Below are 26,520 nucleotides of genomic sequence, written 5' to 3' on the forward strand. Positions count from 1 at the left end.
GATAGCACAGGAACTTTGCGAGGGAAGACGGCAGTTCGGTCCACTGGCGGCAGATCACAGCCGCACTTTGATTAATCTTGTTAATTACTCGCCTTAGGGGCTCCTCAACCCCCTCCCAAAAAAAAAAAAAAAAAAGAAAAAAGTGAGGAGGCTTATGAGTCGTTACGTTCTTTGTAAAGTCTTACACTCTGGGACTGGGGAAACATGGCGGACTTTAGTCAAGCTCATCGTTCCAGCACGGCCGACACAGAAATCCGGCAAAACAACAGCATCAGTCCATTTATCAGCCTGTGCCTTTCACACAGAACCCAGCTCAGTGGAATTTGTGCCGTTTCCTGTTTGGATCAAAATGCACCGCATGCATCTGGGGGCCTATCCATTCATTTTCTACCGCTTATCCTCAAAAGGGTCGCGGGCATGCTGGATCCTATCCCAGCTGTCTTCTGGCAAGAGGCGGGGTACACCCTGGACTGGTGGCCAGCCAATCACAGGGCACATATAGACAAACAACCATTCACACTCACATTCATACCTATGGACAATTTGGAGTGGCCAATTAACTTAGCATGTTTTTGGAATGCCGGAGGAAACCGGAGCCAACATGACTTAAAATACCAAAAATGAAGAGTATAATTATATGCAACAATTTTAACGATATTTGACCGGGCCGGCCTTGTGTATATTCATATGGCTAGTATTTATGGTTTAAAGGCTTTGCTACACATCATAAAATGGAGGGCTGCCAACTACCGGTCAGTCAGCTACAGATATGTGTGTGCTCTACGCTTCATTGCTTTGCTTTTCTTAGCGACTAGGCTAATATTTTGACTTTATGTTGTAAAATTACAGTTGTTATTTTCCCATTTCTGCTATTTTTCCCACGACTGCTTCGACTTTCCCCTGGTTTATTAGTAGCATTCCTTATTTATAAATGGAGTATTTTGGAAGTTACAGGCATACAATACCTTTTTACAACATTCTGAATACGCTTTTTAACATTATTAGAGCCCTCTTAGCTTGATTAACACTCCTATAGTCACCTTTACTCTCTAATAAGAGAAAAAAGACATCCGACATAAATAAGACACATGCTACTACTGTGTGTTGCTGTAAAGGTTTTCCGATGTTTGACAGGAAGTGACGGCGGGGGTTCAGAGTTGAGATTTAGTATTCTGTGGGTGTCAGCCACAACAGTGTTTGGGTTCAAGCCTGCAATAAAAGCCTGTTGTTTTGGCGAGCATGCCTGGTGCTTGTGTGTCTGAAGCAGTAGTGAGAGATTACTGTGTATGTGTTTGTATATATATGTAAATAATTATAAATAATTCTATATATATATATATATGTAATTAGATATATATAGCAATATTAGATATAATATTAAATTAATTATAAATAAATAAAATAAGACACACAAAATAAATGAATAATATACATATAAAATAATACCTTTAATAAAATTATTACAAAATTATTATAAAATGTACATATAAATAATTAAATTATGAATACATAATAACAATAACCTACCAATAATTTGACAAAGAATGGGAGCAGAAGATTTGAAGCCGCAGATTAGATGGCAGCAATCTCCACCAGCCTTTTCTCCAAATGTCATCATCCGTCATCTTTAATCCACTTAGGTTGTGCGTAGGTGTGTGCGTATGTACGTGCGCCTTGCAAATCTAATAAGACACGGCGACAAAGTCGTGTGCACGGCGGCAACGTAACAATATGTTGTCGCGGCGACGTGGCTGTCAAGCAAAAGCAGGACATCAAGTTGAATAATTGAAAAGGAAGACAGGCTGCCTGCATTATTTACAATTAGTGATGAGGTCGTCTTTTTTTTTTGTTTGTTTCATTTTGTTTAATGGCAAAATGACAAGTGGAGCTCTTCCTTCATGTTCTCCCGCTTACTGTATGGATGGATGCAATTTTAATATCCAATCAATATTTATGCAAAGTGGCTTTCCGGAGAGATTTCTAGTGTGATTTGATTTCAAAATTAGAGTTATTCATACCAGCGCCTTTTGTTTCACGTTGAGGAAAGTGTGGCGGTGGCGGGAGGGGGGGAGTAGGGGGTGGTTGCCATTTCTGCTCCTTAATGTCAGCTGGAGGAGCCGTCATAATTCATGAGACACCTCACATGAAATGTTGATGAGGAATCTTGGAAGACTTTTCTCCCCGTCGCCACCGTGCCGGCCAGAGCGAGATGATCAGCTGAGGTAATTGGGTCAGGCGGAGAGAGAAGTTTTTGAGCTGCTTCATTGAACGTGTTAATACCCCCACCCCCAAATGCCCACCCCGCCCCGCCCCACCCCGCTTTAGACAGCTTTGTGCATTGTCTGCTACAGCTCATTTGCGTATTAGTGAGGTCGCCCTCAGCATCCTCTCAGGAGTTTGCTTTTAGATGTTCCTCCACATGTCAGATCCAGGAGCTGATGCTCCCTGTGCCCCCACCATCTCCAAACGCCCACAGCCTCTACCTGCCTCCCTTTTAACCTTTCAAGACAAGCCTTTCATTTTGTTGGCATTATTTTTATCCTTAACCTGGCAGCCGCAATGCCAAGACAATAACAATAATATATTGAAATATCAAATCAATCACAGTACAATGTCAATACGCCAACAACAGATATTATGTGTCGACTCCTCACAAAAGTGTCAAAATGAGCCAAAACGTGCACCACTGCAGTGTTGCTTGTGCTATTATTTTATAACATTTTACCTGTGGTGGAAAAAAAGGACAATGGCCATAGAACAGCAATTTGTACTGCTGCCAGTGCTGCAATTTGTACTTCTGTTACTACCTCAAACATATTTATTTATTTAACAACCCAATACAATACACTCATATGTGACTTTACTCATCTGTATACACCAGTCATTATTTGCACTATGACCCATTTATCATTGCACTAAAATGAATATATCTGCAATATGTCTGCTCCTGCATATGCTCTCGTGCTATTTTGGATATCTTGTATATATCTTGTTAAATTAAATTGTCTTTTTACTCTACTTTTATATTCTTTTTTTTTATTATTGTTTTTTTTAAACTTGACTACTGCACTGAAAGGAGAAGCTCTCCAATCTTGTTGTACATCTTGTATAATGACAATAAAGGCCATTCCATTCCATTCCATTCCATTCCATTCCATTCCATTCCAAATTCGACTAATGTAAAATCAAAAAATGCACCGCAACCTGTGTGCAAACAAAACGTGCCTCTGTGCGTCTCACTTTTCCACCACCTCTTGGACCAAGTACCAAGTAGTATGGGGGGGATTTTCAAGTAGTTCCCTTGCAAATAAAGGAATTCCTGAACCTAAGCGTATTGCCTGCTGTGCCGCATGACGCCACGCAGCGTCTGCTTCACGGATGCGGGAAGTGGTGGTGACGGAGCATACCCATGCGCGTCACACGTACTATAGTGGTGCACTAAACATAAACAGTAAATAAGTTATGTTCAAGCATGGTCTTGTGTTGTCGCCATCCTCTGAAATGAGTCTTTTCTTTAAACCATAAAATACTGAGGTCTTGGTGTCTCGGTAAGGTCCATCGCCTTCCACCACGTTTGTTACGTTGTGTAACTCATGAGCAGAAAGTCAGCAGAAAAATGGCGCCGGCGACCCACAATCTTGTAAACAATATCTGGTAAACAAAACCGACGGTATTTTGCTTGCTAAACAAGTAGCCAAGGCAACATTTTTCCCAAACTTTTGGATGTTGGAAGAAAAACGTGCAAACTGGGGCTTTAACTTTAACTGAGGTACTTCCATCTTGGAAATATCCACTACACACAAAGTTGAACATTTTTTCATATCTTGATCATTTTCATTGCTATGCCTATCCTCATAATCATCCCAAATTCAGTAAAGACAACTTCCTGGTCTCGTTGTCGGAACTGAACTCTTATAGTCTTATATTACGTACCTGTAGAATGCGAATCAATGCACTAAAGACATGTTTTTGTCAGGCTTGGCACACTTAAATGTGTTTCAAGATTCTGTAGCCTGTTTGGAACAGTAGGTAAATGTGTGGATTTTAATCAGAATTTGAATAATGTGACAAAGATAACGCAGGATGACAAGTCGCTTTGTCAAATGCACGACTCCCCATGATATTTGTATTGCCTCCAAGTCTTTAATCTGCTTAAAGGCCCTTTAGTTTAGAGAGCACGTTTCCTCTTTGACTCCTATTTAAGGATTTCCTCAATCACAGCATTGCCTCTTTGTCATGCTGTGCTCTGTGTGCATGTGCATGTGTGTGTGCGCGCGTGTGTGTGTATGATGGCACTGGAAGGAGGTCACCCAGCAGCCAGGGGCAGGGTCCATCAGTCTGGTGACATGCATCTCCTCTGCAGCATCAGTGTGGCACCTCCAGTGGATTAGAAAGTGTGGCTGCAAAAAGGCGGCATTAAACACGATGGGCACGGGTCAGCCATCTTGCCGCTCTTGGAAACCGGAACCGCTTCCCCCATGCCAAGTCTGTTATATTTAGTATTCTTACCTGACCTCTGCCAATGCACAACAATCCGAACTTGGATCAGTAATGAATTTTACATTGAGTTTGGTTTGTTTGTGCCGCTCTCTCTTCATCATCAATGCTCACTGGTTTTGTCATCATCCATTGTGTGCCGGCGTGAGGCTTCTTTGTGATGATTTTTTTTGGGGTATTTTTGTAGATTTTTTTTTAATGGGCCGTAGTTCACATGAGCTGAACTGCCCTCCCTTTTTTTTTGCCCTCATTTACTCCTTTTACAAAATAACAGTATATAGTATAAACCGTCTCTCCAATGACTTTGACATTGGAGAGACCAAACAGCACGTCTACAATATGTTTTGCATTTTCACTACGTAGTTTTCCGTTCCGATTTTCCAATGAGTTTTTTTATATGGGTGGGGGGAAGGCAGTTCATGTGAGGTGACACTCCTCTATTTTACCCTTTCACACAAAATAACAAATATAATTGCCATGTGTTTTATACTGTATAAGGATTGTTAGTGACCCCTGGAGAGACCAAACAGCTAAAATTTGAGCATTTTTACAAAAGTAATTGTTCAGTACATTTTTTCCGATCCTTTCTACTTTCCCAGCTTCTATCTTTTTAGAAAAAAGAGAGACCAAGCGATCCTTAGGCGCTATCCACATAGAACCGCATGAAATGCCAAACTGTCAAAGAAGAAAGAACACATGTGCGTAGGTCCGCCGTCTTCCGGTTTCCAAGGCTCATCTAGATTTATGACGAAGTGGAGTTACTTCTACGAGTCATTTGAGGGTTAGCGACAACAAAATATCAGGAGAATGCCGACTGGGGTGAGTCATGTCTGTTTAAATATTCAGTACTATGTTGGCTTGCCGCGACGACAATTGGGGGGTGACGGGTCAGTGACATCGACGAGAACGACAAGCTGGTGTTTTTTCAGCATTTGAGCAATACTTTGCCATTTTGACCTGTAAGCATTTGGGGAGTACAGCTACAATTTGTTCAGCATTTCAACAGAAGCCGTTGTCCCGTCCATTTCTCGTTTTTCCTTGCACTGTTTTTTAGTTTCTCAGCGTGAGACTTCTCTTGGCGGCGACAGAAGCCTGCATTGTCCTTCTTACATTTTTTTGGCCAGCCTTTCATGTAAAGTGGCCTCCTGCTCTATTTATCTTTTTACAAAATAAAAAAAAACCTATGCTAACAATGTAAACCTACCCTCCTACTGTATGTTGTGGCATGTGTTTGTATTGGTTGCATGGTGTCTCCAATGACCTCTACATTGGACAGACCAAGGAACCCTTATACTTGTCTACAATTTCTTTAGCATTTTAACAAAAGTCATTTTCCTCTCTTTTTTTACCGTCGTCCTTCTCTTTTCATCATTTTCGTCTGTCCGCCATCCACTGCTTTCTATTTTCTAAGCCGTGTGCCAGCATGAGACTTCTGTTCGTGGCGACAGAAGCCTTCTTTGTTGTATATTTTTTTGGACATTGGCTCACATGGGCAGTGGTTCATGTGAGGTGACCCCAACCCCTTTTACTCGTTTTACAAAATAACAAAAAAATATATAAACCTGCTCGCTCATATAAGGGCTGCATGGTTTCTCCAATGACCTCTGCATCAGAGAGACCAAGCATGGTTTCTCCAATGACCTCTACATCGAAGAGACCAAGCACGGTTTGTCCAATGACCCCCACAACGGAGAGACCAAGCACGGTTTCTCCAATTACGTTTGCATCGGAGAGACCAAGCATGGTTTCTCCAATGACCTCCACATCGGAGAGACCAAGCGCGGTTTCTCCAATTACCCCTACATCAGAGAGACCAAGCACGGTTTCTCCAATGACCCCTACATTTGAGAGACCAAGCGCGGTTTCTCCAATGACCCCTACATCGGAGAGACCAAGCGCGGTTTCTCCAATGACCCCTACATCGGAAAGACCAAGCACGGTTTATCCAATGACCTCCACATCGGAGAGACCAAGCGCGGTTTCTCCAATTACCCCTACATCAGAGAGACCAAGCACGGTTTCTCCAATGACCCCTACATTTGAGAGACCAAGCGCGGTTTCTCCAATGACCCCTACATCGGAGAGACCAAGCGCGGTTTCTCCAATGACCCCTACATCGGAAAGACCAAGCACGGTTTGTCCAATGACCCCCACAACGGAGAGACCAAGCACGGTTTCTCCAATTACGTTTGCATCGGAGAGACCAAGCATGGTTTCTCCAATGACCTCTGCATCAGAGAGACCAAGCATGGTTTCTCCAATGACCTCTACATCGGAGAGACCAAGCACGGATTGTCCAATGACCCCCACACCGGAGAGACCAAGCACGGTTTCTCCAATTACGTTTGCATCGGAGAGACCAAGCATGGTTTCTCCAATGACCTCCACATCGGAGAGACCAAGCGCGGTTTCTCCAATTACCCCTACATCAGAGAGACCAAGCACGGTTTCTCCAATGACCCCTACATTTGAGAGACCAAGCACCGTTTCTCCAATGACCTCTACATCGGAGAGACCAAGCGCGGTTTCTCCAATGACCCCTACATCGGAGAGACCAAGCACGGTTTCTCCAATGACCCCTACATTGGAGAGACCAAGCACGGTTTATCCAATGACCTCTACATTGGAAAGACCAAGCAAGGTTTCTCCAATGACGTCTGCATCGGAGAGACCAAGCAACCCTTATACACATCTATATTGCCTTTAGCATTTCACAAAAGTCCTTGTTGCTTCTGTTTTTTTTTGTTCCTCCGTCCCACTGTCTTTGTCATTGTATTCCGTCTGTTGTCCACTGCATGGTCAGCGTCCACCATTTGCTTTAAAAGTTTTTGGGCAGCGGTTTGCGTAATGTGACATCCCCCTTCCCCACCTCCACTTTTACACTTTTCACAAAATACAAAACAAAATCTAAAACTGCCATGCGCTTGTATTCGGGGTTGCTTGGTCTCATCAGTCTACAGGGCATCCATTTTTTCAGGTGTTCCGTGCTACTGTCTTCATTATTGTTGTTGGTTCATTGTCCACTGCTTTTAAATTTATCAGCGTCCATATTTTTGTTAAATAATAATAAAGATATATAAAACGGCTATGCATTGGTATAAGGGAGGTTGGTCTCTCCAATACAAAGGTCGTGGGAGAGACCAAACACCCCTTAAACATATCTAAAATTTGTTTTTACAAAAGCAATTTTCCCAACCACTTTTCGGTACTTTTTTTCCCTTTGTCTTCATCATCATCATCATCATCATAGCACTGCTTTCTAGTTTCTCAGCGTGAAGCTTCTGTTGGCGGCGACAGAAGCTCGCTTCGTTCTTTTTTTTTTCTTTTTTTTTGGGCAATGGTTCACGTGAGGTGACCCCCCCCTACATCCCTCCCTCCCTCCCGTCCGCCCCCCCTTCCCCCGCCAGGCTCGGCGCTCTCTATCCTGCCTCGTTGAGACAGCTCCAGTGAGGCTTGCAAGATCAGCTGCCGTGCAAGCCCATGTGACGCTGGCGGGCGCTCACGTTGCTAGATTTCATTTGTGAGTGAGTGTTTGACCTCAGGAGTGTGTAGACATCTGCACGCTTATTCACGCAAACGCACGCACACTTAAAAGCACACAGGTAAACACAGCCAGCAGAAACACACATGTACGCACTCACCTGTTCCCCGCCCCCTCCCTCGCTCCAACCTGCTCCTAAAACATGTAACCTACACCGGGTCGGCCCCTCCCCCTCCCCCCACCGGGGGGCTGTGACGGGCCGAGCGGTAATGCTTAGTGGCACGAGCTCGCCTCACCGCCGTGGCGCTCCACGGCCGCAGATTGCTGTTTGCTGACATTGGGAATGAGATTAAAGGCAGGGGTTAGGAGGAGATTGAAACGATGACATCCTGTCATCCCGCGAGGCAACCGGGGGCCGTGGTGCTGGCAGGCCGTGTGTGTGTGTGTGTCTGTGTTTGTTTGCTTCTCCATGACTTACTGTGTATCTCAGTGGATCCCGTTTGGGGTCACTTTGTCCAACACCCCAAAACATGTACAATTTGGACTTCACGATTTTCTGTAAAAAAATATGAGATGTAACATCTTTGTGTGGAGTTTCCGTAGCTATCGCTTCAATTTCTCACATCACAACTTGAGGAAGTCCATGTGTGATAAGTTGCCGGCTGTCCAACGGTAAACGGCGGGCTCTACTCCTCAGCACAGTTTGCCACTTTTCCTTGAAAATGGCAGCCACAAAGAAATAATTGTGCATCTTAAGTGGAGTAAGGCAGCAATTGATGGGGTCTGTCTATGTAAGTTTGGCCATCCCTGATAACTATATATGTGTTTGGTTATTCTCCCTGCCATGAACATGCTATGGTAAGTTGAATGCATGTTTGATTGTTGGAACCAGAAATGAGTGTTCTGGATGTAAAATGAGTGAAACCCAGAGTGTCAGGTTGATAGACTTAGGCGGGAACCACAGATATGTGTTCATCTCACCCGCTAACGGAGCCACCTCTGGGCCATACCTCTGAAATGATGATGGCCTTTTTTAAGCCGTAAAATTCGGATGTCTTGCAATCTTGTCTCGATACGGTCCATTGCCTTTCTCTTCACTGTGGTCCATGTATCCACACTATCTCTCGGGCCGCAAATCGGCTAAAAACAAATGCTATAAAATGGCACCCATGGCCCACAAGAAGATCAGACTTTGTCTTCGACGCATGATTCAAGATGGCGGTATAAACAAACCAGATAGTAATTTGCTTAACAAGCGGGCGAACACAAGCCAAGTATGGATGTTACCGGAAAAGCCTGCTAACCGAGGTGGATGTTAACCAAGGTACCACTGTAATATATTTTTGAAAAAAACATGATAGAGTGAAGCTGCAAAATTGGCAGTGGTGAGAAATTAATGTGTCTGCATTATTTAGACAGTTTGATTAGATTTTAGATTTTTTTAAACAATTTATAAGACATAGCATGTCCATATAATAATTCCTTGCCACTTTCACCTTCATTCAGCGTTTCTCTGTCATGGTTTTTCAAGAATATATTGATTCATAAATCATATCTTTTTGTGGTTGAATATGACCTAGTATTATAGTAAATAGTATTTTTCCCGAAATGAAGCATCTTCAAGCATAAAAACGGCTAAATGAAATAAAATACAAATATAAGACGATGTAATAATATGTAGTATTCGACCTTGGTCACTGGGTGTCAGTGATGTTACTGTAATGTTGGGTGAGACGCACAAGCACCAGACTCGATTGCCGGAACAACAGGTTTTAATTGCAGGTTTGACACAGGCTACTGTTTTAAGCTAAAATACCAACTATGAAAATGTATTTGTCTTGATGACTTATTCGTTCTTATTATGTCTACTATATTGAGTAATAGGAGTGTAAAGGTGACTATAGGGGTGTTATTTCATGTCTAGAGGACTCTAATATTGTTAAAAACTTACTTATAAGGTCATAAGCAGGTTTTCTCTGCTGTATGAAAATATGGACTCCTACTTTGCAGAAATTCACTTATCACGGTCGACTCTGGAACCAATTAACCGTGATAAACGAGGGATTACAGTATTTATCACACATCAACAAACTTCTAAGTTGCAGTCTGGTGCTTCATGAAGGCTACCAAGAGCTGGGTGGTCTTTGAAAAGAACGTATCGCTAAAATGTTTTTATCCCAAACACAAAGGAATTTTTTTTCTTTTCTCAGAAGTAGCAAAAGCAGAATAATCAACAATCATCAACAGAATAATTTAGAATTTGTACTTGTACGTTTATTGTGAATGACTTTTTTTTTTGTTGAAACGGATGCATTCAGTTTCCTCACTACCATTATTTTTTTTTTATCCAAAATGCAAAGAAAAGTAATTTTTGTCATCAGGCTGACTAGAAGCAGAGATGCATGCTTTTAAAAGTCAGACACATTTATGGAGGCTGGAACAGGAAACGCATGCGTCAGTCCAAGCAGCAAACTTTTATTAGTTTTAGTTAGGCGCTCCAGACTGACTTCGCCGTTGGGCTTTGCAAGGGTTGCGCCAGCACGACTGTATTCTTTAGTAACGCGGCGGTGGCGGGGGGGAAAAGTTTGCTCTCCCACAAGAAAGTTGCGTGCGCTCCTTCTTTACACGCAGCATCTTTGATTTGTGACGATGTAAGATCAAATTGAGCTGCGAGTGAGCTCCCTCTCCGCCTTTCATGCCGCCTCGATATCACCATGTGGAGGAAGAGGAGGGGGGAAAAAAAACAAAAAGAGTGGAAGAAATCTGAAGGCTTTCTGCCACTCAACACCCCCTGAATCCCCCCCCCCCCCCCATCCCCAAACAAGCAGCACAAATACATTAGAAATCAATTATTAATGGCTGAGAGTCAAGGCCTCTTTAATCTTTGCCTTTTATCCAATTAAATTGTCTAAGCATCGCAAGGCGACGGCGCTCACAGGGAATGTGCTTCTTAAAAAAAAAAAGAGGAAGAGAAAGGAAAGAAGAAAAGGTTTTCTCTTCAGTCGGCCTTTTTTGACTTTCCATGCAGCACAGAAGAGACACTTCTGAGGCGGCGAGAATGAAAGCAAAGAAAGTGAGTCAAGTGTAAATGAACACCCCCCCCCAAACCCCCCCATCACACTTGCATTGCTTATACGCGACCCGTTTGAAGTGTGGATATTAAGACTCGGGTTCCATTCTGTGTGCGGGGGGGACACTGGGGAGGCCTTTTCATGATTCCTTTATGTGCCCGGCTCCATTGCTGCCAAAGTATTTGGGCTGCTCTCCGGCAGGGTAAATAATAACGCCGTGTTGCCGCCATTGTTCACACGTCTCACGGCAGGAATTATTGATGTGGAACATATCTTTCTGTAAAGACGCTGCTGCTTCCATGATCACACGCAGATGCGCTAAAGTTACACGCTGCCGACAAAACTTTGACGCTAACGCGACAACCCAATCGCCACTACCCCCACGTAAGGCATGCAAATCACCTCTTTTGGGGTTACACTGCTGCCATCATCGCAATACAAGTGTAAAAAGAAGTTAAGCAATTTAAATGCAATAACAACTTTAAAGATGATTGACAAGTCTGACATGACACCTTTTAACGGTTTTAACTGTTGTACACTTGTAAAAAAAAGGTATTTATAATGTAAACATTAAACGCAATAAAACTATTAATATCATCAACATTTTGTAACCCAAACCGTCATAGAAGTAGAAAAATACGTTCAACAGGACCTATATTGCTCATTCAAGCCTTTGTATTGAGTTGTGGTGTACTATAGAGTAGCTACACACAATATCCAGAACATAAAGCGCTGTAGACCTTCCAGAATCTACACCTCTTCCAGCTGTATTTCCTTGGATTTTTGCTTACTGGCAAAACGGTCTGTTTTTAATTTATTCCAACCACGGCTCGCCTCCAGGCATACCCACTCTGCAGTGATTGGTCACACGCCAAAAGTGCTTCCTAACTATGAACCATATAAAGAAGTCCGTCCCTCTGTGACATCACAAAGGAACGGTTTTACCACGCCTTTTCAAACAGAGCGTTTTGAACCATCCCCAAACTTTTTTCAGGGCTCACTTCCAAATGCGCAAACCTCATTATCTGAAACTTTGTCATCGTTTAACACCAGAATACAACATTCTAACTACATTTATAGGACCGAAAAGTAGAAAAAGCATAATAGGTCCCCTTTAATAATAAACGGCAAACACAATAAAACACATTGAAACTTTCTTAAAGTGTGTAAAAACACGGTAAGCACTGTTAATCATAAATAAAAATAAAATAGACCACTCGGTTTTAACTTCTTTAATCATGACAAGTCTCACATGACCTTTTTTTAAACAATCTTAACTGTCATACAAGTATACAAAGAAGTTAAGCACTGTAAGGGTAAATAATATAGAACAATCAGGGCATGTTTTAGTATTCTTAACTTAAGTGTAAAAAGACGTTAACCACTCTGCATAAACGGTTAACACAATAAACCACTCCAATCTTAACTTTGACAATGAACGACGACTGTCCCATAGCATTGGAGTGTACGAAAACAAGTTTATGGCGGAATGTACACACAGTAAAACACTCTGACAGTGAGTGACGCCTCTCACATGGACTTTTTTAGCGGTCATACAGTTGTTAAAATGAGTTCAGCACTGTTTAGAATAACAGTAAATGCAATGAAACACAGTTTGAAATGTAAATATTTTTAAATTAAATGTAACTTTAAATAGTTTAGCCAACTTTAGCGATGTGTATGCTATTAAATTGGTGTCAAATTTCAAATAATTTACCTTGATATTAACACAAAATAGAATATTAAGACGTGTTTTTTTCTTTGTGGATCCAACTGAATTAAAAATGAACATGACAAAAGAATCTTTTTTTTTTTTTTTTAAAAGTTAATTGATGGATGTTGGACAGTGAAGCACTACAACAGCCATGGTAATGAAAAGGCCTTTTAATTACATAGATAGACGAGTTAATGGGCATAAAAGGGGCATAAAACAGGCTCGGTGGTGAGTGATAATGAGCCAAAAGGGTGAAAAAGAGAAAAAAATGCTAATCTCCGTTAGCTGATATTGAATTTGCTTCATCAGTCAATTGGTGCAACTTTTAAATGGGGAAAAAAGATGATCACGGTTACATTTTTTCAAAGCAATAAACTTTTATTCCTTGTATTCTTTATCTTACGTTGTGTCGCTTGATGACTGTGATCATGTGACCTGACAACGTCAGGCGTGTGTTTTCCTACGCTCAATGCGAGTGTCTCCTTACAAGCCCGTGCACGCTTAATAACGCATGGCGGTGGCGCCGTGCGCAAATGGCTCCCGAGGGCCTGTCGCTGTGAGAGAGCGCCAAAAGGATTTCCGCGAGATTTAAAGCGGGGGCCCCGTGGGACATGTTTGGCATTCCTATCCACTCACCGGAGATGGCCTGTGATCCGAAGACACTAACAGGCTCCGCATGCGCCGCGTCCCCCCCGTCTCCCCTTACTTGGTAGCTACCGCTCTGCGCTCCACCGACCCCCCCGCCCCACCACCACAGCTCTGTGAAGTGATTACCCTGCTTGTGATTCCGCTGACGCCCACGTGTCCCCCGAGACGTGCCTTCACTGCTTTGTTTAATCTGCCTCCCGTACAGTAGGTACAGCGCCGCCATAATTGAGGCGTGGATGGCGCCGTGGGAGCGCGTGAAGCTGATGGCGGGGGAATGAGACGCTACGTCTGACAACACGCCGATGAATTCACGCGTCAGCGTGGCTGACATGGTGCCCATTCACCGCTGGAGTTACAGTATCTTGTACGTTAAAAAGACCAACGGGGACCCCCCATTTTGCTGACGGAGGCTAGGAAAAACCCATAACCTCAGACAGGACCCAGACTCTGTGTCTGTTTATTTGGATTCTGTTCTGTGGCAAAGAAAAATAAGACAAGGTGTGACATTCCGAATGAAACGAGAATACCAAGTCTTTTGGGGCGGCCGTCTGCCTCGACCGGTGGGGTTGACACATTGTAACATTTTGATAGCTTGAGGCAATGGGTCAAAGAAAAGGAAAGTGAAAACGCTGACCAATATTAGCTCAAAAACTAAGGATAAAGATATCCTTGAACATGTGAAAGGATCTGCTCCTATGAAATGGACAGTGATAACTAAGCAATAGTGATTTGTATTATTGACAAGGTCTCTCTAGTTTTATTCAATCCTAGTCTTTAGTCCTTTCATTACTATTTTACATGTATTTACATGATTTACAGTATCTGTTCATTTAAGTACGATTTAGGCAGGGGGTCTGACACTAAAACTTGCCGTCGTAGGACCGGAACTCCGCTATCAGTAGTCCTAATGATAACTCTGGTGAATGCGCTAATGCAGGGTTGTCTAAACATTTTGCTCTTTTTTTTTCAAAAAAATGTCAATTTTTGTCTTAAATAAGCTATGGAAATTTTTTTAAAGTAATATAATTACTGTATTCCCATAATATAACTTTTTTCCCAGCCTAATTATCTAAAAATGACAAGTATATTTTTTGGGTTTGTTTCTTACAATATCATCACTTTAGAAAGAATAACTGATTTTTGTATTTCAACTCTATGCTACTAAAATGGCAATATTTTTATTCATAATATTCAAGATTACTCTCGTAAAATTGTAACTTTTTTCTTTAATCTTTTTATTTATTTTAGTAAAATGACACTTGCTTTTTTTGGTAACTTTTCCCTCTATCTAATTTCCCAAAAATGTATTCATTGTGTTTCTGATAATGTTCCCACTTTTTTCTTTAATATTTCAACTTTATGCTACTAAATGATGTCATTTAATTTCTATTTATTTATTTATTTATTATTATTAAAATAAAAATACATGACCTGATCTTAATATTTTGACTTTATTTTTATAAGATTACTACAGAGTTTTAAATTTTTTATGTTGTTTTACTTTTTTTGTTAATTAATATTGAATGTGTCATGGCCCGATTAATTTTTTGTCCTGTCCAGCTATTGAGACAGATTATTATTATTGATCTAATCGCCCTTTCATGCTTTATTTTATGTTTTGTTGTTCGCGGTTGGCCAACCCGGAGCAGGAGGGGATAGAAAAGAAGAAAAAAGAAAACAGAGGGGACAGTGCAGGAGGCCAAAAACAGACAAGAACAACAACAACAACAACACGGCCACAACGCAATTAAAAAACAAAAAACAAAACCCAGCTGTGCGCTACAGATGGCCCCCGGGCTGCACTTTGGAGAAGCCTGCTCTAACGGCGAACAACAACATTAGTTAAAGTTGTGGACCAGCTCACTTCCCTTTGAGCGACTTTGTGTTTGGTGGGTGCGTTTGGCGATAGTATAACTTACATGAGGAGTCGGACATGTTTGATGTGAACCACTTGGAAAAGGTTGTCTTGATACCTGAGCCTGATTGTCTTTGAGTGTGAAATGATATCAGTTGTTGAGTTCAGTGTTTTGCATCACATACACACACACACACACACACACAGTGACTGTTTTTAAAGAGTGATTTAAGATGAAACGGCCTAAATGAAAAGGAATAAAAGTGGCGCATGGAGTGGATGTGATGAATGAAATTCGGCTGTGCGAGATGGCATCGCTGTGTCAGATGTGTAGCAAAATAACGCTTGGCTGATATCTTTTGAAAGCCTATTATGGTCAGATAGCGCTAATGAAATTGACAGTGTCATTAATTGGCTTGAAGATAACTTGCATTGAGTTGAGGACATCTTAAACTCAATTAAAGATATCTCCAACTCAATTAAAGATATCCAAATGCCACGCCGCCTCAACGCACAATCAGCCGCTTTTCCCCGCCAATAATATCTTTTGCCTTCACTTGTGACCTCCTTTACAAAGTTTGTTTTATCTGTCAGAGCGCCACTTTATCGCCGCCGTGTTGTTCCCGTCATGTCTTTGCCGCCACAATGGTTTTACATTTCGTATCCATGCACAGACAGGATGGCGGCGATCATATGTTGTACATGTATACAGGAAGTACAAATTTCCTTCCTACCACAGTGATACAGTGTATGTTGAGTTTTAGCGTCAAAGTTAACACCTAAGTTACTCACACTCGACACCAGGGTTGTCCGAACCGTGAAAAATTAAAGGATGCCACTTTGATATTTTACTTCACTCTTTTTTTCCATTTAACTATTTAAACTAGGCTGCACAGCGGTCAAGTGGTTTGTGCGCAGGACCCACAGCTAGGAGACCCGAGTTCAATTCCACCCTCGGCCATCTCTGTGTGGAGTTTGCATGTTCTCCCCGTGCATGCGTGGGTTTTCTCCGGGTACTCCGGTTTCCTCCCACATTCCAAAAACATGCTAGGTTAATTGGAGACTCCAAATTGTCCATAGGTATGAATGTGAGTGTGAATGGTTGTTTGTCTATATGTGCCCTGTGATTGGCTGGCCACCAGTCCAGGGTGTACCCCGCCTCTTGCCCAAAGACAGCTGGGATAGGCTCCAGCACGCCTGCGACCCACGTGAGGATAAATGTTAGAAAATGAATGAATGAATGAATTAATTAATATGGCGGCATTGATTGTCAGGTCAGGTGACTCTTGTGTTGCAGCTCAACCAATCAGATCAGTCATCCATGCTGCACTGGTTCCTAGTGATTTTACCTATGAAATAAACATACTTTACATATTTTTGTGCCACTGAGGTGGCTCGATCCACACCTGGCACCAAATGTAATATTTTGCCCAGACCTTGGTCCTCCCTAGTGTCCAACTGTGTGCGACCTTGAACGCAGCACTCAACCGGACCGTCTCTCCTCCCCAGGGCGCTGCGCCAGCTGTGGAGAGAACGTGGTGGGCGAGGGCACCGGCTGCACGGCCATGGACCAGGTGTTCCATGTGGACTGCTTTGTGTGCATGACCTGCAGCAGTAAGCTACGAGGCCGGCCCTTCTATGCCGTGGACAAGAAGGCCTACTGTGAGCCGTGCTACGTCGTAAGTCAAACTCGCTGCTCTGTTGTGTGTCCCTTCTTTTCCTCTTTGGCTTTGCTTTCAAATTCTTGAACTTTCTCTCCTACTCTTGACTCCTCAACTTTGAATGGCTCCCAAGTGTTTCATCAGGAAGACGTAGTTGGAAACATCTGGAACAAACAATGGTACAATCAGTCCTTGGTTGTTTCAGCAACCCTCTTGGAAACTAATTGCTATACAGCACAATTTAGCCGTTCCTTTAAATGTCACAAACAAGATGGAGATAGGGGAGGGGCCCACGGTGACACCCGCCGCTCGTTGAGGTGTGTCCATAGTGTCCATAGTGCGGCCCGTGGCTGGTTGGCCTGCGGCACATTCTGAAAGCAAGAACACAAAAAAGCAACAATAGCAAAAATGGAAACAGTTGCAGTCATATTACAAAAATAAAGTCAAAATCTTAAGAGAAAAAGTTGAAATCTAAAAGGAAAAGCTGTAATTTTAAGAAATAACATTTTTTGCAGCATAAAGTTGAAATATTAAAGACACTTTTTTTAAGTCATAAAAAACAAAAAGTATAAATGTTTTGAAAATTTGATTGTCTAAAAAGTAATAATGATAATATTTTTTTATTTTTTTGAGAAACAAAACAAAGTACAGCTGTAATTTTGGTGAGATTAGGTCAGGTAAAAAGTCAAGTAAAAAGTTATAATATTGTAATAAATATATGTAATAAAGTCAAAATATTAGAGCAATTATTAAAAGTTACAATATTATGAGAAACAAAATAAAATACAGTTGTAAATTTTGGAAAAAGATATGACGTTATAATATGATGGGAATAAAGTCATAACATTACAAAGAGAAGAGAATTTACCAAGGTTATTTAAGAAGGTTGAAATATTATATAAAATGAAAAATAACTCTGATTGAAATGAGCGAAGATGATATCATAAGCTTTTTCACCTACATGACAAAGTTGTGTGTGTGTGTGTATGTACGTGTATATATACGTGTATATATACAGTGAAGAAAATAAGTATTTGAACACCCTGCTATTTTGCTATTTCTCCCACTTAGAAATCATGGAGGGGTCTGAAATTTTCATCGTAGGTGCATGTCCACTGTGAGAGAGATAAACTAAAAAGAAAAATCCAGAAATCACAATGCATGATTTTTTAACAATTTATTTGTGTGATACAGCTGCAAATAAGTATTTGAACACCTGTGTATCATCTAGAATTCTGACCCTGAAAGACCTGTTAGTCTGCCCATTAGAAGTCCACCTGCACTCCATGTATCATCCTGAATCAGATGCACCTGTTTGAGGTCGTTAGCTGCATAAAGACACCTGTCCACCCCATACAATCAGTAAGACTTTAACTTGTAACATGGCGAAGACCAAAGAGCTGTCCAAAGACACCAGAGACAAAATTGTACACCTCCACAAGGCTGGAAAGGGCTACGGAGCAATTACCAAGCAGCTTGGTGAAAAAAGGTCCACTGTTGGAGCTATCATTAGAAAATGGAAGAAGCTAAACATGACGGTCAATCTCAATCGGAGTGGAGCCCCATGCAAGATATCACCTCGTGGGGTCTCAATGATTCTAAGAAAGGTGAGGAATCAGCCCAGAACTACACGACAGGACTTGGTCAATGACCTGAAAAGAGCTGGGACCACCGTTTCCAAGGTTACTGTAGGTAATACACTAAGACGTCATGATGTGAAATCATGCATGGCACGAAAGGTTCCCCTGCTTAAACCAGCACATGTCAAGGCCCGTCTTAAGTTTGCATATGACCATTTGGATGATACAGAGGAGTCATGGGAGAAAGTTTTATGGTCAGATGAGACCAAAATAGAACTTTTTGGTCATAATTCCAATAAGCGTGTTTGGAGGAAGAAGAATGAAGAGTACAATCCGAAGAACACCATCCCTACTGTGAAGCATGGGGGTGGTAGCATCATGCTTTGGGGGTGTTTTTCTGCACATGGGACAGGACGAGTGCACTGCATTAAAGAGAGGATGACTGGGGCCGTGTATTGTGAGATTTTGGGGAACAACCTCCTTCCCTCTGTCAGAGCATTGAAGATGGGTCGTGGCTGGGTCTTCCAACACGACAACGACCCGAAGCACACAGCCAGGAAAACCAAGGAGTGGCTCCGTAAGAAGCATATCAAGGTTCTAGCATGGCCCAGCCAGTCTCCAGACCTGAACCCAATCGAAAATCTTTGGAGGGAGCTCAAACTCTGTGTTTCTCAGCGACAGCCCAGAAACCTGACTGATCTAGAGAAGATCTGTGTGGAGGAGTGGGCCAAGATCCCTCCTGCAGTGTGTGCAAACCTGGTGAAAAACTACAGGAAACGTTTGACCTCTGTAATAGCAAACAAAGGCTACTGTACCAAATATTAACATTCATTTTCTCAGGTGTTCAAATACTTATTAGCAGCTGTATCACACAAATAAATTGTTAAAAAATCATGCATTGTGATTTCTGGATTTTTCTTTTTAGTTTATCTCTCTCACAGTGGACATGCACCTACGATGAAAATTTCAGACCCCTCCATGATTTCTAAGTGGGAGAAATAGCAAAATAGCAGGGTGTTCAAATACTTATTTTCTTCACTGTATATATATATATATGAAAAGGTTTGGGCACCCCTTTATAAATCCCTGGTTGTTGGGATCTGCCATTTCAGTGAAATATATCCTATAGCTTCCAATGAGGGTCAGGATTCTGGTTTACGGTATTTTTGACCATTCCTCTTTTCAAAACATCTCCAGTTGAGTCAGGTTTGATGTTTTCTAAGCATGGACAGCCCGCTTTAAATTGCACAACAGATTTTCGATAATATTTAGGTCTGGGGACTGAGATGGCCATTCCAGAACGTTGTACTTGTTCCTGTATCAGTGGCATTCCAAATGTGTTTGTGGCGGGCTGACACCACTAAATAAATGAATGAGTGTTTTGTAGTAAAGCGTGGTGGTGGTGATCACACGTCCATGCCAGGCATTCATGATGTGTCCAGGATAGGACGGAAGCGGAGTGTTGGGCCGTCTCCTAAATCAAGAGCTTTGCGAGGCACTCACTGGGATTGTGGTCGTCTCGTCTGGACGTTCTCCAGCTCCGACCGGTGCGCACAAGACGGGCGGAGATAATTTAAGAAGTTTTATTTATGCATTTCATCAGCATAAATGTTCTTCTGGCTCCAGATCAAAAGCATGAGCGTGGAAGTCTGAATTCCTTAATGAAAGTCATTCTTCCTTCTTTTATTCCCATCCTGGGGGGGGGGGGGGGTCACACACCTCCCTCTGCTGCGATTAGAGTCTCGGCATGAGGGTGGGGTCTCTGGTGGGGGCGGGGGAGTAGTGTCACAAAACTTTACAGTGGAGTCAGTCAGTCTAGGAATCCCGAGGAACACCAAGTCTTTATCTAAATCTTTGAACGTATGGAGGAGGTCATCAGAATCAGTTCTAAGTAGGCTGGTAGCCTCATTTAATAAGGTCTGGTTTAATAAGGCATCATCATCGGTAGTCTGATGTCATACAGTGGCCACGCAGTTAAGAAAGACGCTAAATAAAGGAAAGTAAAGATTGATGGCAAAAAGATGCTAGCTAGATGAGCCCGCCCCGTTTATACACCCATTTAACATAGCAGGCTTTGCTACACATCTTAAAGGATAACTGCACTTTTTTGCCCATCATTCCCAATCCTCATGTGAAACATGAACACTATCTTTACCTTTTCTGTGCATTATAACACGAGAAAACTAGTTAATATCAGCTAGCTAACAATGCTGTCATTGGGATACACATAGTATTTCCATATATATGAAGCCCTCTAAAAAAGCCCTCTAACAATGTTTCATGGTTTGATATCCATGTTGTGATCATGCATTAACACGGACACTGATGATAACATGTAATAGTTGCAGTATCTTGCCATATTTTCATGGTTTAAAACACTATCCAAACCTCTTTCCTAGGCGCATCCTTGGCCATTTCTGCTGCTTTTTTGTGTATTTTTTCAAAGATTTCAATGACCTTCTAAATGTTCTTCACATAATTATATATTTATTGTCATAGTTTTACTCTATTAATGTAACATAACTTTTTCCATAAGGTTTTATTTAATATTTAAACATTATGCACTAAAATGTTTATTTTATCTTTTTTCTCTTAATATTTTGAGTTTATTATTGGAAAATCACTGTTGATTTATGTCTTTTTTTTGTTGTTCCACGGGCCAAAAACAAACAAAAAAAAAGGGTGCGGATTGTTTGGTGAAAATCATCTTAATGTTCTTATATATTCATTCACTTTAATTAGTCATGGGTTCATGAAGTACCATTTACTGTGTCTGGATCTGGGCTGATGTCCTATCTTGGAAGCTTACGTAGCTTTGCGTCTGTGGTTTGAACTCGACTCAGAAGCTTATTTACGTGTGCAATGACATCAAGCAGGCTTCACTACACATTTTAAAATGAAGCTTGTCCTGGAGTATTTGAAGGAGAAGGCGACTCCACTCAACAACAGTTAGAGTTTTAAACGAGAACAAATTATGTGACATTACCAGAAGTTACTCCTCATCTGGGCATCCCTCCACTATACGAACTTGTGCAAGGGGTATAGTTCACACTTTACACATGCCTTTAGCAAAGCATGGAATGAAATTTTAGTACAAGTGGACTTCTTTCGAGAAATTGGAATTAACAGAAAGACTAATTCTATCATAGAATTACTCGGGGTCCCAAAACCTCCAAAACAAACAAAAGTATGCCTTGTTTATATCCCTGTGTTTCTGTTTCAATTCAACTTGGTCATTTCCAACTAGCTGTCAAATGTGGCAGCTGTAAGTTAGATCATGTAGTTTTTCTTCAGCAAATATGCTAAGCTAGCAGGATGGTACACATAAATTGCTCCTGTTGACCGCTGAACGTTTTGTTGTATGTGATATATGGCATTATTATGTTGAACAAGTGCAGTGTTACAGTTTGTGTCAAACATGGACAAAAACATAGCTCATTAGCATTAAAGCTACACACACACACACAGTGTTGCCAGTAGGGCTTGCGTACCACACATTGTTGAAAAATCCATATGGCACATGTGGATGTATGTGAGTGTGATATTTAAAGACTGTTTCTCACCACCTAGCCTGTCTCCTGATGTCTCTTCTACGCTCTTTCTGGTTGTTGCGGCGGTTGGGGGAAAAAAGTGAAATGGTCAAGAAAGGGCATCTTGTCGTTAGCGGCTGCCATTTGCAAAATTATTCTTTGCTGGCGGTTGTCTTGCTAATTGCCTGACTTTGTGCTTTGATTCAGGAACGGTGCACGTAACAAGGTCACACAAGGACCCCACACCCAAAGACGAGTAATAAGGAGATAAAGATTTGGCGCCCGTATTATATAAAATAAAATGTAATCTGTTTCTGCCTCTTTTGACGGAGTTTCCGAGTGCTCCAAGGTCACGGACACCAAACGGCAGGAATGTAATTGCATTCATTATCGTCTGTGTTACAAAAAAGGGTGACTATTTAAAATAAATGGGCTGCGGTATCACTGTTTGAACTCTACCTTCCCTTATTGTGCACGTCGTGGCCCTGACCTGCCAGTCAGCAGCAGCAGCAGATGTGATGGCTGACTCCACAGAGGGGTGCACCTTGCTATCGTCATGCACAACTCTTACTGATATCGTTCATCGGCTTTTTGTCTCCGCTGTTGTTTCAGTTATCCCCTTGCTGAAAGGTCCACAAGCTGTCAGGGTGGATGCATTGTGGTTGTCTACGGGCAACATGGGTTCATAGGAGTGATTGCAATGAATAGGAAAAATTGTGTCAAAGAATGGCTGAAGGTGGTAATATTATTTCTATTTGTGTAATCCTGTCAGCTTGTTGCAGCGCTGGTAACGAAGCAGCGACAACATGCTGATCTGCTTAGCGGCCTCGGCTAATGTGGCGCTCCTCCTCAAATGGAGGCGCAATCCGCATTAGCCCGAATCCCCCCAAGATTAGTGGTGTTTAAAGTTGATGCTTCCATTATTCAACAGTTAGACATGTTATCCCTCGGCATCACTTTACACACTCGCCTCCTACAAAAATCCTCTTTTTTTTTTTTGCTTTAGGAGGATTGAGTCAAATATTTGTACTCCCTTTATCTTTCATCAGAGCAGCGTTCTAATACAAACTGCTACTGAAGATGGCAAAATCTTTACATTAATTCCTTCTTTCTTACAGCATTTACTTTGTCCTCATGAGAAAAGCTGATTATGGTTAATAGTACAATATATAAATATAGTAAAGAGTATAAACTGTAACTGTTTTGAGTCACTTTTTAACATTTTGGATAGTCGTATAAAGTGTAAAAGTGTAAATTGAAGCGAACCACGGTTAATGGAACAAGACAATAAACAGCCTGTACTGTAACTGTAAAAACAAAGGCATAATGCCATGTTTGAGGTCACTCTTTCAATGGCCGTACAAGTATAAAAAGAAATTAACCGCTGATAATAGTTAAACATTGATGTCATAACACGACATTTGAAGTCACATTGGAGCATTGCTAACGGTCATACCACAGTTAATAGTAAAGGATAGAAAGTAAACACGGTCATACAAGTGTAAATATAAGATTACCACTGTTGAAACTATACATGAAGACAATGAATGGTCACAATTGTAATAGCAAAGGCGTAACGCAGGTTTTTAAGTGGCATTATAACATTCTATACCAGGGGTCTCAAACTGAATTTACTTGGGAGCCACTGGAGCTAGGGTCTGGGTGAGACTGGGCCACATCAGGTTTTCCATTTATTAAAAACAGAAAAATATACAAACCTTTTCAGTGCTTTGGTTGCGATTTTCTACAATAAAAGCGCTGATAAAACCTTCCACTGTTCTCAAATATCTTAATTTTTATTTTTCTGCACAAAATAAGATGAAAAATAAACAAATCAAGAATAAAGACAATCAATCAATCAGTAATAAATAAATATAATAATAATAATAATAATAATAATAATAATAATAATAAAACAGCAAATAATAAAAACTTAAGAAACCACATATAGTTGGTGGGTAGACAAATTATTTTTTTCAGATTAAAATGAACAAAGCATTATTGAAAGCATTGAAAGCATTATGCCCTGTAGACATGACAAAACACGACTTTTGTCACATTTATACTCTTTTTATTTACAACATATTGCAGGGTCTTGAGACACATGCTAACTCGCAAACTAGAGAGCTAGCGACCTAAACGGTAGCCTCCAAGTTATTTCCTTTAAACTTAAAAAAAGCCAAAAACTTACCACTTCCACACGGATAGGGAGGATAACTATTAACAGTTATTTAACCTTTAACATGAACATTAATCAAATGTAATATTTTTTTCTGGGTACATGATACCATACAGCATCCATATCAAACTTGCGCGGGCCGCACTAACATTAAACTTTCATATCAAGGCGGGGGCCTCAAACTAGTGTCCTGCGGGCCGCGTGTTTGAAACCCCTGTTCTATACTGTCTTACGAGCGTCTAAAGAAGCTTGGCCTCCATTAAAAGTAGAATATAAACAGTTATAACCATAACAACAAAGACGTCATGCAGAAGCAAATCAATCTCCTCCATCCAACCCTGTCCCTCTCTCACACCAACTACCCTCATGTCCTCCTTCACTACATCCATAAACCTCCTCTTTGGTCTTCCTCTACGCCTCCGACCTGGCAGCATCCGTCTACCAATATATTCACTATCTCTCCTCTGGACATGTCCCAACCATCTCAGTCTGGTCTCTCTGACTTTATCTCCAAGGCCTCTAACATGTAATGTCCCTCTGATGTAATCTTTCCTGATCATATCCATCCTGGTCACTCCCAATGGGTACCTCGGTTCTGGGAATCTCCAGTTCTGCTTCCTGTCTTTTATGTGTTTTAATATTTGTAACTGTAATATTTGTCACAGAACAGAAACACAACAGTCATAACTGGAACAACAAACATGCAATGCACTGTTTGAAGTCGCATTTTAACTGTCCCACAGGTGTGAAAAGAAGGTAAACGCTGATAATAGTCCGACACAAAACAACAATGAAGGTGTCTGCAATATTTGAAGTGGCATTTTAATGTTAACAAGTGTAAAAAGAAGTTAGGCACTGTTAATAGTACGCATAGAAACAACAGTCATAATCAAGTGGGTAGTTTTAACATCTTTAACTGTAAAAAGTAGTGAACCACTTATGATACTACAATGGCAAAAAAAGCACATGATGCAGCATTTCATCTCTTTATTACCTCGTTACTTTTAATTACTTCCTGATTGTGGGTCTTACCCGAGCTAAAAGCGCCCGTCTTTTTGACGGCTGGATGTGTCAATCGTTCAAACAACGGCTGGCCTGGCACCCAGAGGTGACAGGCAGGGTATCAGCTGTATCACCCCCCTGCCCCGGGCGACGGATGTCCTCGGCAGCATCGCTAACGACGGGGCATCCCTGTGAACCGCCCTCCAGCTTTTTGCACTGTCATGGACGCCGTCTCCACCGCCGTCCCGCCTCCCACAGCGACACAGGTGGAGACACGAGGATCATAGCAGCGTCTGGCAGTCATGTGACTTTAATTAGAGACGACTGCTCCCCCCACCCACACACCTACCCAGCTCTGGGTGACAGATATGCCGATCGTCACATGTGGCCCGTTTGTGTAGAGACGCTAACTACTCTGCTCCTCCTCCTCCTCCTTTTCACAGTCCTACTCCTCACTCATAAACACACAGCAGCCGTAAATGTTCATGTCTATCTGCAAAGGTTGGAATTGAGTTCCGTATTTTCACACCTCATTAACCTAATTCCTCAAAGGACCCGGCAATTAAATGGTCTTGGATGAGGCGCTTTCACACATTTTCGTGTACGACAATACGCACGCGACACCTGCTGCCCCGCTTGTTGATGTGAGACCCCACCCTCACTGTTTCCCACCGGACTGCCATCTCCATGCTAGCAAAATATTATTTTGCCCCATTTTTTAGTTTCTCATATCACGACTTTTAAAAAGAGTACATACATACACAGACAGTCCCATTATAATGTGTTCATGAGTGACCGTGAACCGGGATGTAAAACAATAAAAAGGTCCACCACAGATACAGTAGTATTGGAAACACAGACCCTGTAACCAACACGCTGTAAAGGTCCCTCATGTTTTTTTTGTCTAAGCACATTTCCTCGCCCCCAGGAAGTGAGCAGGAAGAGTATCCGCGACCCGGTGCTGACCCACCGCAATGTCACTCCGGCTCATGACATCACACGACTACTGCCGGCGTCTTTGTCACTTTCTCTCGGCAACTGCGGAACGAGACATCGCCTAAAGTCCAGAGGGGTCACTTTCTGCTGCCGAGCCCCGTTTTTAAGGCGGAGCGGCAGGCCCGGGCAGTGTTGTCCGAGCAGGATCGCGGGGCCGCTGCCACCTTTTATCGAGCTTGGGGAGGCCTGATGGCCGTCACCTTGGCCCAAACTAAAAATCACAGCACGGGACAGAGATAGCTGACATTTCTGTGAGTTTGTCAGAAGTCGTCCAGTAAAGCGAGGTAGTATGGACTGCCGCCGGAC

At 41.9% G+C, this 26,520-nt stretch overlaps 1 protein-coding gene across 1 annotated transcript in view; it reads left to right on the top strand.

Annotated features, from left to right (window-relative positions):
• The window catches only part of lpp (LIM domain containing preferred translocation partner in lipoma), a 144,214-nt gene that overhangs the window by 105,556 nt on the left and 12,138 nt on the right, over positions 1-26,520 (top strand). Inside the window, exon 8 of the mRNA XM_058072881.2 lies at positions 16,776-16,945. Within this exon, the coding sequence (XP_057928864.2) occupies positions 16,776-16,945 (170 nt within the window). The remainder of the gene's footprint in view (positions 1-16,775; positions 16,946-26,520) is intronic.

This window comes from Doryrhamphus excisus, linkage group LG4 (genome assembly GCF_037039965.1).
Source record: "Doryrhamphus excisus strain RoL-2023G ecotype Guam linkage group LG4, RoL_Dexc_Guam_v1.1, whole genome shotgun sequence".
Classification (NCBI taxonomy): domain Eukaryota; kingdom Metazoa; phylum Chordata; class Actinopteri; order Syngnathiformes; family Syngnathidae; genus Doryrhamphus; species Doryrhamphus excisus.